General features: G+C 39.9%; 1 protein-coding gene across 9 annotated transcripts in view; it reads left to right on the forward strand.

Annotated features, from left to right (window-relative positions):
* The window catches only part of LOC126398485 (DNA (cytosine-5)-methyltransferase 3A-like), a 71,997-nt gene extending 59,374 nt beyond the window's left edge, over positions 1–12,623 (forward strand). For 4 of the 9 annotated variants that reach the window (XM_050057872.1, XM_050057881.1, XM_050057875.1 and 1 more), the window contains 7 exons: positions 461–606; positions 786–900; positions 1,036–1,184; positions 2,129–2,214; positions 2,335–2,404; positions 2,940–3,058; positions 4,776–12,623. In XM_050057872.1, coding sequence (XP_049913829.1) covers positions 461–606; positions 786–900; positions 1,036–1,184; positions 2,129–2,214; positions 2,335–2,404; positions 2,940–3,058; positions 4,776–4,917 — 827 coding nt within the window. In that variant the 3' untranslated portion in view covers positions 4,918–12,623. The remainder of the gene's footprint in view (positions 1–460; positions 607–785; positions 901–1,035; positions 1,185–2,128; positions 2,215–2,334; positions 2,405–2,939; positions 3,059–4,775) is intronic. The other 5 variants (XM_050057876.1, XM_050057877.1, XM_050057878.1 and 2 more) reach the window with 4 other exon arrangements.
* Positions 12,624–13,453: the final 830 nt, after the last annotated feature.

A 13,453-nucleotide genomic window follows, 5' to 3' on the forward strand; every position in this document is an offset into this window, starting at 1 on the left:
ATGCCCGTTCACTTACGTTTTAACAGGTCTGACGCTACTAAGCGCCCCGGCTGTATCTAGGCTAACGGCTAACATGCTAATTATTATTATTATGTCACTAGTCACTTGAAACAAATTTAGGACAATAGGAGACAGGTTGAAATAAACTGAAATTTCCCTTTAAATGATTAATGCATTTAAAAAATGTCGCTGACTAATTTGTTGTTCATCGACAAATCAATCATTTAACTAGTAAAATTTAGCTCTTGATCTTTCTGTGAGACTGTAAGAGAAACACATTGAATTATTCCACTTCATACTGCCACATGATTTATTTGTTCTGAGGAAAATAAATGTTTCAGGTCTCATTAAGTGGTTGTCAACATGAATCATTTTGCAGTGAACGCTCCTTCAGTTTTTAATCTTCATTTAACTGAATGAATTTGTGTATTTGTGTGTGTGTGTGTGTGTGTGCACTCAGGTCTGTTGGTGCTGAAGGATCTGGGCATGCAGGTTGACAAGTATGTGGCGTCTGAGGTGTGCGAGGACTCCATTACTGTTGGCATGGTCCGACACCAGGGTCGCATCATGTACGTGGGTGACGTTCGCAACGTAACACGCAAACATGTGAGTGAAACTCCTCCGTGCTTTAAGGCAGAATAATAATGATGCGTAACATCAAAGTGTAAACACAGCATGATGTGGAAATGTTGATTTCTTTAACATGCCTGTTGTTTTTGAATATTTCACTCCACCAAACTGTTTCTTTTAACCCTTTTTTTGCTGATGTTGACCCATGCTGTAAGATCGAGGAGTGGGGACCATTCGACCTGGTGATAGGAGGAAGCCCCTGCAACGACCTCTCCATAGTCAACCCTGCAAGGAAAGGCCTTTTTGGTAAGAGGCTGTCTTTGAATCTAAGTGAGTTGAACGTTACACTAAGGTGTAAGATTTTTCTGCTGATTAAAAATTAAAAAACTTGAAATTGCTCAGAGGCACTGATGATCTTTATGTGGAGGGAAACATGGAGATTAAAGTTTCTCTTTCCTCCGACAGAGGGAACCGGACGGTTGTTTTTCGAGTTTTACCGTCTGCTGCATGAGGCTCGACCAAAACCGGGCGACGAGCGTCCGTTCTACTGGCTGTTTGAGAACGTGGTAGCTATGGGAGTCAGTGACAAACGGGACATCTCCCGCTTTCTAGAGGTACAGCAGCATGAACACAGCCACTGTATACACCGATCAGCCAAAACATTAAAACCACTGACAGATGTAGTGATTAATATTGACCATCTTGTTACAATGCAATGTTCTGCTGGGAAATCTTTGGTCCTGGCATTCATGTGGATGCCACCAAAGCACTTAAGTCATCCAAACACCGTTGTGAACCAAGTCCCTCCCTCATGGCAGTATCACTTCTTGATGGCAGTGCCCCCCTCCCCAGCAGAACATGAACCATGCCTCACCACAAAAACTACTCAGAAATGGCACGAGGAATGTGACAAAGAGTGCAAGGCATCAATCTGGCCTCCAAAGTCCTCAGATCCCAGTCTGATCGAGCATCCATAGGACTTGCCAGTACCCCACCTTACAACCGACAGGTTGTAAAAGATCCATTGCCAGTGCCCCCGTACCAGACTCCACAGAACTTCCCTCGAGGTCCTGTGTCCATGCCTTGACATGTCAGAGCAGAATCTGATCCAAAATGGCCCCACAGTGGATCGGGGGTACCAGAGCGTCCCATGAATGCTTGCTCAGATTGGGATCTGGGGAATTTTGAGGCCAGGTCAATGCAGTGAGCTCTTTGTCACGTTCTTCAGGGAATTCCTGAACAGTTTTTGCACTGTGGCATGGCGCATTGTTCTGCTTGGGGGGCCACTGTCAGCAAGAAGCGCCGTGGCCATGAGAGGGGTGTACTAGATCCACAACAGTGTTTGGGTGGGTGCTATGTGCTTAATTATCAGGGGAAGAAACATCTTAACGAACTTTAAAGAATTTTCTTATCTTATTTAAGGATTCTTTCATGCCAGAAAAACATCAGGGTCTATGTATGATAATAATCACAGTATGACACTTGGAGGAGTCGCCCTCTCAGACAGTAGATGTTCATATTTAGTGACACAGGAAGTAACCCTGCTGCTCCTCTTCAGTGTAACCCAGTGATGATCGACGCCAAGGAGGTGTCTGCTGCCCACCGAGCCCGCTACTTCTGGGGAAACCTGCCAGGCATGTCCAGGTGATACAACACACACACACACACTTTCCATTTACTTGGGTACAGGTCAGTCAAAGCTGATTTAAGCCAGGCCTGATATACTTACTTTACATGTTTTGATTTCTTCCCTGCACCTTTCAGACCTCTGACAGCCATGTCGAATGACAAGCTGGAACTGCAAGATTGTCTCGAGCACGGGCGTACAGCCAAGGTATCCACCCCCGTGAGCGTGTGTGCATAAGTGTGTGTGTATGTGCTACTTATCATATGGCATCTAACAAGTTTGGAAAGTAAAAAAGCCAAATGTGGGAAATATTTGTTACTTTTTATTTGATGGATAGAAAAACAAAAACTGGTGGAAAAAAAAAGTCAAAAGCCCTTCTCAGTGGTGTCAAATAACGAAATGATAAGCCTGCAACAACTGCCAGAAACATATACAGTTCTATACTTTATATTTCATTTTGTGGACTAATTCTGCAAACATGTACCCACTGATGTTTATTTTTACTGCATGTTCCTGCTGCTACAGTTTCACTTCTGCTCTTCCAGCAAGAGGAATTGTCAGTCAGCTCTTCAGCAAATAACCCTCTGAAGATGACTTTATACACGATGTATCATAGAAACCTGCTGTACATAAGGAGGACAGCTGTAGGATTAAAAAGGGTTTGTGTGTGTGTGTGTGTTTCTGTCTGTCTGTCTGTCTCTTTGTGTCTGTGTGTGTGTTTGGCTCTGGATTTTAATTCCAGTTTGAGAAGTTGCGTACGATAACAACACGCTCCAACTCTGTGAAGCAGGGGAAAGACGAGCATTTCCCCGTCTTCATGGACAACAAGGAGGACATCCTCTGGTGTACCGAGATGGAAAGGTACAGTGGTGTATGTTTGTGTGTGTATGTGTCCCTGTCTGTGCTCTGCTAGTGTATGTTGAAGTCCATCTAATTTTATTTTAGCATGTTCCTAGAATGATAAATATGAGCGTCTGAGTTTATGTCTGGATTCTTTTGTGAAGTTTGGTTGGATTCTGTTTGTTCTCTGATGCACTTTGTGTGAATGGCATTGTTGTAACTCAGTGTTAGAGTGCATCTACTGATTAGTTGACAGTTTGTTAAATTTATTTTTTCCAGTTCTGTCTCGATGTGTATTTTTTCTTTAAACCTTTCCTTTATGAAGCACCTGATATAGTGAGTTAATTTTCAAAGAACAAACTGCAGTCTTGTGTCTTTTTGTGCAACATTTGGAGAGGTCCCCATTAAACATATATTAGGAGTTAAAAATGAATTAGTCAAAAATCCTCTCCAAGTTTACAGCTGTTTAACTGATTTTGACTTGAATTTATGCCCAATATTAAGATAACACATTTTTTTGAAACAGACAAAAACCAAAATGTTAGATAGGGTTGTCTGGTCTTGGCCTAGTCCACATGGACCCGGATATATTTCCCTCCTTGATTCTCAAAAAAATTCTTATCCACATACATTGTTCTGAAAAATCGCTGTCAAAATGAAAATGCAGAATTACAAATGTAGCGCTGTCAAGAGCACACCAAACCCACAGGCAGCGGTATAACCTTAACCACACAAGGAAGAAAAAGAAGTAGACAATTTTGGCCACTTGGAGCATAGATTTGAATAATAACTAGATGGCAAAATGGCGCCTATTCAGTCCTATGGAGTTTTTAACTTCCTGGTTTACTTTCGCAGTATGCAGCCCACTGAATATGCGCAGTAGTGTTTCTCCCGCTGATCCCGCCCACAAGTTTCGGCTTGGCTCATAGACTTCACATTGTGATGACTTCACGGATTTTTGAATCACGTTTCACTGCTCCACAAAAGTTTTACAAATATAAACCCTCAATAGATCAAAATAATTGACCTTGTTTGCAGGTCAAGGTGTCCTCTTTAATTGTCTGCAAGGGTTAAGTGGCTTTCCGTGGGTCCTACTTGGAGCAGTGAACTCTAAAGAACATTCTGACTATGGATTGATAAAGAGCCAAAAACAATTAATTATTGCGTATAAAGTTGCTCAGATGATCAGCACTTCTCCCACATCATGGGGCCCGTAGTGCTGGTGCACTAGAGACTTCTGTCTTGTCAGCAATGTTAGAGCCAGCACTACTTTGGTCACATCTGCCATTACATGAATTGTCGTCTCATTTGCAATAAGACGACAAAGGACAAAGGACATAATGGTGCTCACTCTGACATTATGTCAGTCTAATGTACTCAGTGTTATGTTATACTCAGGCTGCAACTAATGGTTATTTACATTATCGATTACTATCTGGACTAATTGATTAATTGTGTGGTGTACAAAAGGTCACAAAACAGTAACGAATGTGCATTACAATATTTCATAGCCCAAAATGATGTCTTTAAGTTGACCATCTGACCCATAGTTCAAAACAATAGGACAGAGAAAAGCCTTGGTTATTTGAAATTTCTGCTTTAAAAAAATAAACAATTTATTAATATGAGAATAGTTGCTGATTAACTTCATGTTAATCGACTGTTAATTGACTTATTGTTTCATTTTAATCAAATGCAGTCTAAAGTAATCAAATGTCATGTGTGTGTGTGTCTCCAGGGTGTTTGGTTTCCCCGTCCACTACACCGACGTGTCCAACATGAGTCGTCTGGCCAGGCAAAGGCTGCTGGGACGTTCCTGGAGCGTCCCCGTCATCAGGCACCTCTTTGCCCCGCTCAAGGAGTACTTCGCCTGCAACTAGTCACGCACCAACTCTCTCTCACATGCAGATACCCACACACACACACACACATATATAGACACACACACACACACACACACACACACACACACACAAAAACAGTATGTAATGACAGACACACAGTATACAGCTAGTGCGTGAAGGTTGGCTGAAACAGGATGACACAGATGACCGGACATACACACATATATGCACATGCACACACTGTAAAGGACTGCTTCCTTAGATCCCATGTAGACCACTGGCTGAACTTAGTCCCCTGGTGCTACCTTGCTGATACATACAGACACATGTACTGGTGCAGGGTTTCTGTACTGTATATGTTCACACACAGACTTCCTGTCCGACCTTGAAACTGGTGTCTTCTGGCTTTACTGTGTCACAGCAGCTGGAGCTCAAACCTCCAGGGGGCGCAAAACTGACAAAGATGTCCCAACTTTCTGTTTCTAACATCCCTCTAAGTGCATCCACACACCAGTGAATCTCTCTGAACCATAACACTTAACTGTAATCATGCATAGTGACAGTGCTGCTGGTGTATTACAGTGCAATGAACATACAAACACAAACACACACGCATACACACACTCACACCAGTTAATGCTCGTGGTGCTGGTCAGGCAGTGATAAGAGTCCAAATGGTGCCACTTTAATACAACACTTTTACAGTTTTTGGTGCTCTTGGAGACTGAACGGTCTCTGGTTGTTTCAGTCGCTACAGTTTTGTGTCCCTAACGGAGTTAAACCAAATGCTTACAAGCGGGTGGAGGCAACAACGGCCAAGAGAGGGGAATTTTCTAGATCTATTTATTTGTGGAATATAGTGAGAGTGTGCAGGAGAGTGTTCAAGAGGAAAAACAAGGTAACCATGATCAGACAGATTCATATGAAGCCTTTTTTTAACATGACTACAACTAAATCAGATTATAATTTGTTAAGTTTTCTTGGTGGAAAAGCTGCTCTGGAGTTATAAATAATTAACAAACTAAAACAAACGTTTGTGTGGCAAAACAACACCAAAATAGGTCTGAATCTTCCCCTGAGGAAGACCACTTTTGTCTTAAGTATGTCAGCGATTCCCGCAATATGAAATACTGAAATATAAGTGTGAGTTTTGGGATGCCGCAGCAGTTTGGGATTATGTTTTCTCTTTGTTAATGTTTGCGATGCTGCATTTGTTACATAAGCTTCCACTAAAGATGGTGCTAGTCTTCCTGGAGTCCATAAGTACACACAAACATACATGGGACAAACTCTAGACACTGACAATCAGAAAGGAAATCAAACTTAACAAGAGAAACATAACAAAAAAAAAGAACTGATTATAAAATAATTTAAAACAAGACTCATTTGGAACATAATCTAAAACAAAAATAGAGTAAGGCCTCATGAATTTGCTTTACTTTTTTTTTTAAAAAGTAGTATCATAGTCAGTATCATGGTGTAAAGCCTTGTAACTGTGAATTTTCATTGTGCAGAGCACCCTCCAGTGGTCAAACACACCAGTGTAAAGAGAGTGCATAACAAGGACACACACTAATGTTGGGGTAAAACAATCCTTTGTGTCAGCAGTCACTGGATTAGAAAAACTGTAAGAAATAAAGACTTAATGAAGTCAGCTTTAAACATAATACCTACTTAGTACCAACTAGCACTTGTCTGCTTTTTAAAAATATATTATTTCTCAGTGGTTTTTGCAAAATTGTAGGCTGTAAGTGTACATTAAGGTTAGCTCATGCTTAGGTGAATATGCTGTGATATTCTGCACAATAGTAGCATTGTAAGAGTGGGTTTTATTCCCTGGTGTTTGGTGTCAATAACTAATGTCAATAACATTTGTAAAAGTGCTGTTGTGTTACATTGGTTACTGTTAACTGTCGCGCGAATTACTGTGATGTTCTTAATGGTGCAAAATTGGAATAATACTGTATACTGTCACTTTAGTAATTATGTTGTTTGCCTGGCAGAGGCTGTAAACAGACATTACCCGAAGCTGAGGCTGGATGTAACAGTTCATGTCTGCATAAAGTTATTCCCAGTAAACCTGGAGCGTAGATGTCATAATACTGTACCAAACCTCCGACTTAATGGGATCGTTTCAGTGAAAAAGGACACTATTTTATCATGTTGATGTACCGGAGGGAAGTTTCTGTTCAAATAATCCTTAGACAAAGTCCAGAAAAAAAGTTATACTGTGAAAAGACGACATGAGATAGTCTTTCTATGTAGCCTGGTTTGTTTTTACCCATCATGAGAGTGATTATGCACCGTCTCTGCCGCTGTTAGCAAATATTGTGACCTTTAAAGATCATGAATACCTGCCAATATCATTTAATGCTTAGTTTGCTAACCTTTCAAATGGATTGTAGACTGTAACTTTGTTTATATATAAAATATATATTGTTCATGACAGATAGAGATACAATACAGACCTTATCTAGGACTCTGATATTACACTGCAGTAGTGTGGGCTTTCTGGATTTTGTATCAAAATGTCAGCTTATGAAGAAAAAGTAATGCCCTCACACTTTCTCCATGCCACAAAAGTTTAATAAAGACAACATCTTGTTTGTACTTCGTCAGGTCAAAGTGTTTGAGAAGTGGAAACCACACTTACACTTATACATTATGCACACTAGTAGGCTGACAAGCTCAATCATGGCAGGTGTGTTCTGTTTCTCAAACATTTTGACCTGGCGAAGATCAGGCATTGCTTTTTCTTCATGTATGCTGTTTTCTGACAGCCTTGCACCTAAGTTATATGCGCAAAATTGCTCATTTTAAACTCCTTAACCATGCTCGAGAGTGAAATATTTTAATTTCATTTTAAAACCTTTCTCCTCCCCCTCAAAAACCCCTAAATGCCCATGTTTTCTCACAGACATTTCTTGATTTTTTTTTAAAACAAGCAGACTTTTATTTTGTCAAAATGCAAGTGTTTCCTGTCTCTCAAAGGTCCAGTGTGTAAGTTTTAGGGTGATGTATTGGCAAATATGGAATTTTCTCTGGTGTAGAACATCACCCAAAAATAAGAATTGTGTTTTCGTTACCTCAGAATGAGTCATTTATATCTACAATAGGAGCAGGTCCTCATCTACAGAGATCGCCATGTTGCACCGCCATGTTTCTACAGTAGCCAGAACGGACAAACCAAACACTGGCTCAGAAAAACACAGATTTTTTTTTAAGCGTAAAACTGGTTTATTCAGTGTTTTTTACTAATTTTAATCCCCTGGTCCGTTTGTTTTGGAGAAGAAGAGGTCTCTTGTTGAAAAAAAAATGTTTCCACTGTTGCAAGCTGCAATTCTCACCATTAGATGCCAATATGTCCCCCTAAAACACACTGTCCCTATAATGGCTCTACAAAACCAATATATCTTTGGCTCTACCCAATAAGTTTAAATTCACCCAGTGAGATTATTTCTGCCTCCAGAGCAGCGCGGCCTCTGAGAAACACCAAACTAAAGACTTTTTAGGGAGTTCATAGTCTTGCTCAAAGCAGCATCTAAAGTCAAATGAACTCATTTAAACCTGAACCCTTGTTGTTACCATACAGCTTCTCTTGTCTTCTCAGCCAGAATGTTGCCCTTTTTTGTCTGCTTAAAAAGTGAAAAGTCCACCAGCTCTTGCAGTTACGATCCTTCTTTGTTTCATAGGGATCCAAAATGTCATCCGGCAATCGCAGCGACATCCATTGAAACCAGAGGCAGACCTTTACTCTGTAGAAACTATGCTGGTTTTCTACTTCCTACGACTGAAACAGATAGCCCTGTATAAATAACTGGTAATATATCACACAGATATAATTGTACTACTTGATTCTGGGTTGTTTCTTCTGCCTTTGTACCCAATGCATGCTGGGATGAACTCAGCCGCTCTGTGACCTTGAACAGAAATAAGTAAAGAAGGTGTGTCACGATGTTTTATTTACACAGGGCTGTCTCTTGAGAAAACATCTCTTTCAGTCTGGTGCTTTTGGTCCACAGACGACCATCTTTTTCCAGGAAGCCTTCCGATCCTCTGACCTTCCTCAGATACCAGCTAACAACTGGACACATGCAGTCTATGCTGACACATACACACATACACACACACACACACACACACACACACACACACACACAAACAAACACACACATCTGCACAAACAGTTACAAAAACCAACAATAAACCAGCAGGTTCAATAGTTTTTGTCCATCATGTTTACGCTCCGTTTCTACAACCAACCTTCAGGTGCTTTTTAAACTCTTAAAACTCTTTTTTACAGTGCTCTTGCAGGTTACTCACACACACACACACACATACACACACACACGCACGCACACACACATTTGCTGGAAACACAGTGCAGACTTTCACGCTTGCTCTAAACTCCTTTCGCTACAAAACATCAACATAAACACACATGCATACACACTGTGTTTTAGCCGACCGCCTGTTGCCACCAGGCTTCCCACGGTGCCGCAGGGCGTGACATCATCCACCCTGCGTTGCTTGGTGCTCCCAAATACCCCCCACCCCCACCCCTCCCACTCCCGACCCCCAGGTGCTGCATGTCAGTCAGTCAGTGTAATCTCCGATTCCATGTTAGATTAGGGCGTAATGATAATAATAATCATGGTAATAATAATTACAATAATAATCTGTTATTGTGTGTGTGTACTGTTCCAGGTTGGTGCTCAGTTCAGTTCTGTCTCAGCCTAGAGGGGAGAGAGAGAGGCTAGAGAAAGCATATATTACAGTTAGTATAGTGACTTGTTCTATTGTACCCAAGGATGCCGGAAAGAAATTGTTAAACTGATGAGCTAAAGGACACTCTTCTCAAACAAGAGCGAGTTGAAATAACACTGAAGGTAGTGTTGTAATGGAGTTGGAACTACCAACATCATCAATCAATAAATATACAAAAATCACACCCAGTATGATCTGAGTGAGAGCTTTCTCATTCAAACCAAATTAACATTTTCAGACTTCTTCTGAAATATTGGGCAGTTTTATCTATTTTAAGGGTGCTAGCAACAATTCTTTACTGATCAATCCACCGAGTTTTTCTCGGTTAAAGGTCCAGTGTGTGGGATTTTGGAGGTTATATTGGCAGAAACTGAATATAATACAATAACCATATTTTCTTTGGTGCATAATCACCTAAAAAATAAGAACTGTTGTGTTTTCATTACCTGAGAGTAAGCCATTTATATCTTCATAGGAAGCGGCTCTGTATAGATAGCCATTTTGCGGCACTATGCTTCTACAGTAGCCAAGGATGGACAAACCAAACACTGGTGCTAGATAAGGCCATCACAGTTTCGCATTGACCATCGTAGTTAGTAACCATTGTGTGACAAGCAGCGTTAAAGAGACACTGATTTGAAAAGTGAAAATGTTTTATTCAGTGTTTTTACCAGTTAAAAACACGGGGTCCATTTGTTTTAGAGAGGAGGAGACCTCTGCAGATAATTTGGCTCCCGGTAAAACCTCCTGAACATTTGGATCTTAGGTTATCAGAGAAAAAAGGTGAGCACACATTAGCAGGTTCTGGGCTAGCTGCCCATCTGCGACGAGCTAAAATTGTAGAAGGAACACTGATTTGTGACGTGAAACTGCTTTATTCAGTGTTTTTACCAGTTTAAATCACAGGGTTGTTTGTTTTGTAGAGCAAAAGACCAGCTTCCGGTTAAAACCTCCTGAACAACAAACGCTGAAGGAATTCTAACTGGGAGAAGTTTCGGCTAGTTGCAATCTGCAATCCTCACTGCTATATGCCACTAAACCCTACACACTGCTTCTTTAATCGTTCAGACTAAAAACAAACCTCAAATAGTGAAAAATACCAATCTAAAGTTCCACAGAGCCAAATATGAGGTCTTCAAACATCTTGTTTTTTACTATCGTAGAGGACTTAGAAAATAAGCTAATATTCACATCTGAGGAGCTGGAGCCAGATCATTTTTCACTTTAAATGATCAATCAGTTATTAAAACCGTTGTTGTTGCTGCAGATTCATTTTCATTCCAGCTTTTGTTTTACCCCTCCACACTTCTAAAAAAATCCTTCAAATGAAACAAAGTGAGAAGGGAAAATCTTCAGCACAGTGTTTCGTTGTGTTGATTTGCACAATAAAAACAACTAAATGGCATACAAACAACAATGAAATAGCTGACGGTTTAAAACCTTTCCAAAGGTTCCTAAAATAACTCTTAAGGGGCTCAGTAGATGATTTAAGGGAAAAGAAAACACATGTCACAGAAAATTGTTCAGTTTTTAATACATTTACTCCATTATTTTGCTTTTTTCCTGTAAAATATTGGATACTCTGACCTTCTTGTGACCCATAAAACTCCTCCTAATGAGACAAAGACAACAGACAAAAATCACTCTTTATTGAACTGCTCACAAACTGCATCTACACTAAGTAAAGTTAACGTGTGATGAGTTGGCATTGCTTTGTTTTAAGAGGTTAGAATCCACTTTTTAACAACACATTAAAGGAATCAAGACAATAAAACAAAAGTATGCTCTGTAGTAGGGCTGGGCAATATAGAAAAAAATAAATATTACAGTGTTTTTGACCAAATACCTTGATATTATGACAATATTGTCAGGTTGACTATGAGATTTCTGACTAATACCCATCAGTAATGTGGATATAATGACTAAGTGGCTAAGGGAAAACAGAACAGAACAGCTCAGTCTGGTAGGTTCAGAATATTGCATCACTTTACTGTAATGCAGCCTTTAAAACCAAGAAAAGACAACACTTACTATGTCACAACATCCAAAATCTAAAACAATATCTAGTCTCATATCACAATATTGATATAATATTGATATATTGACCAGCCCCACTCTGTAGGACTTTACAGCAGATGCAGTTTAACCAAATAAGAGAAGAAGCTCCTCTTATATCTGAAATTTTTAACTCTGATTATGAAATGTCTGAGAAGATGAAGACATGAAATGCTTTCTTGTCTTTGAATTATATCTTGAACATAAAAAGACATTAACATCATACATTGTAATAAGTTGAGTTCCCTGACATAACAAGGTTGCTCGTGGTTCACCAACATGTTACGAGCGGTTACGACCAGTTGTTGCTGATCTTAAAGGCTCACAAGCCAAACAAAAAAGTTGTAAACCACCGGCTCAGCAGCAGAACTTCAGATAATTTCGTGTAATTTCAACAAGTACCTGTTTGAGAGTGCAGTCGGACAGAGGCGAAAAGGAATGGAGTCGATATTTTTAAACGATGGGTGACTCGGTGATGATGTTTCTGTTCGCCTATCAACAGCTTTTAGGCTGAGTGATGCGCTGTTTTCAACACTGATACACTTCCAAACACATCAACACACAGAACACTGTTATTAACACACAGAGACACATGCACAACACGTACAAATACAATGCTGTGGCGCATGCAGACACTCATCTCATGGACTAAAGGAAAGATGAGCTTTTAGGAAAAGAGGAGGACATGGTGGTGTTTCAAAAGGTGCTAAAATTTTATCTGAAAATAAGAAAAATATATTGTTAGGAGTATAAATCAAGTTTGTCTTTACAATGACTGTATTTAAGTTTGTCGTAGTAATGAAAAGGCACTATTATTATTTTACTCTTGTATGAATATGAACTAATTAAAAGGCATTTTAACTTTGTACTTGAACAATGTAAGAAATGAACCGTGAATAAAAAAGGACTGTTTCTTGTGATGTAGTCTAAAGGCTCGGTGTTATCTACCTTCATGTCAGTCAAAGGTGACAATTGTCAATTTGAGGTTTTATTTTCTTTTATTGAACTGTCTTTGATGTCAGTTTCCTCTGACAAAGGTTGCTGACATCAAATCACACAATAACACATCAGCAGGACCTGGTCCACTTAACGTATGTAGGTGTAGAAGTCAAAATTCGTACACCCTTAATGTCAGTGTATGTCTGTGGGGTTGAAAGTTATGATGTATGTTTTTCTTTTTTAAATAAGATACAGCCCAGTGTTTCCAGTGTGTTGAAGAACAGGATGGATTTAAATACACTCAACAAAAATTTGAAACATCTTTGTTTTTGCTCCCATTTTTCACAGGTTTAAGTTAAAGATCTGAGACTTTTTATGCACCAAATAGATATATATTTCTTTAACATTTTTACTGCAAATTTGTTCAAATCCTTGTTAGTGAGCACTTCACCTTTTCAAAGATAATCCATCCACCTGACAGGTGTGGCATATCAAGATGCTGATCAAACAGCATCATTACTACAAAGGTGGGCTTTGAAATTGTCACAGTAAAAGACCACTCTAAAATGTGCCTTTTGATCACACAACACAATGATACGCATGTTCTGAGGGAGCGTGCCCTTAGCATGCTGACTGCAGGAATATCCACCAGAGCTGTTGCCCCTTAACTAAATGTTAATTTATTTCTGTGAATTTGGCAGTACACCCAACCAGCCTCAGAACAGCAGACCACATGTAACCACACCAGCTCAGGACCTCCAAATCCAGTGTCTTCAACTGTGAGATCATGGGAGCAGCCACCCCAACAGCT

Source organism: Epinephelus moara, chromosome 12 (genome assembly GCF_006386435.1).
Source record: "Epinephelus moara isolate mb chromosome 12, YSFRI_EMoa_1.0, whole genome shotgun sequence".
NCBI lineage: Eukaryota > Metazoa > Chordata > Actinopteri > Perciformes > Serranidae > Epinephelus > Epinephelus moara.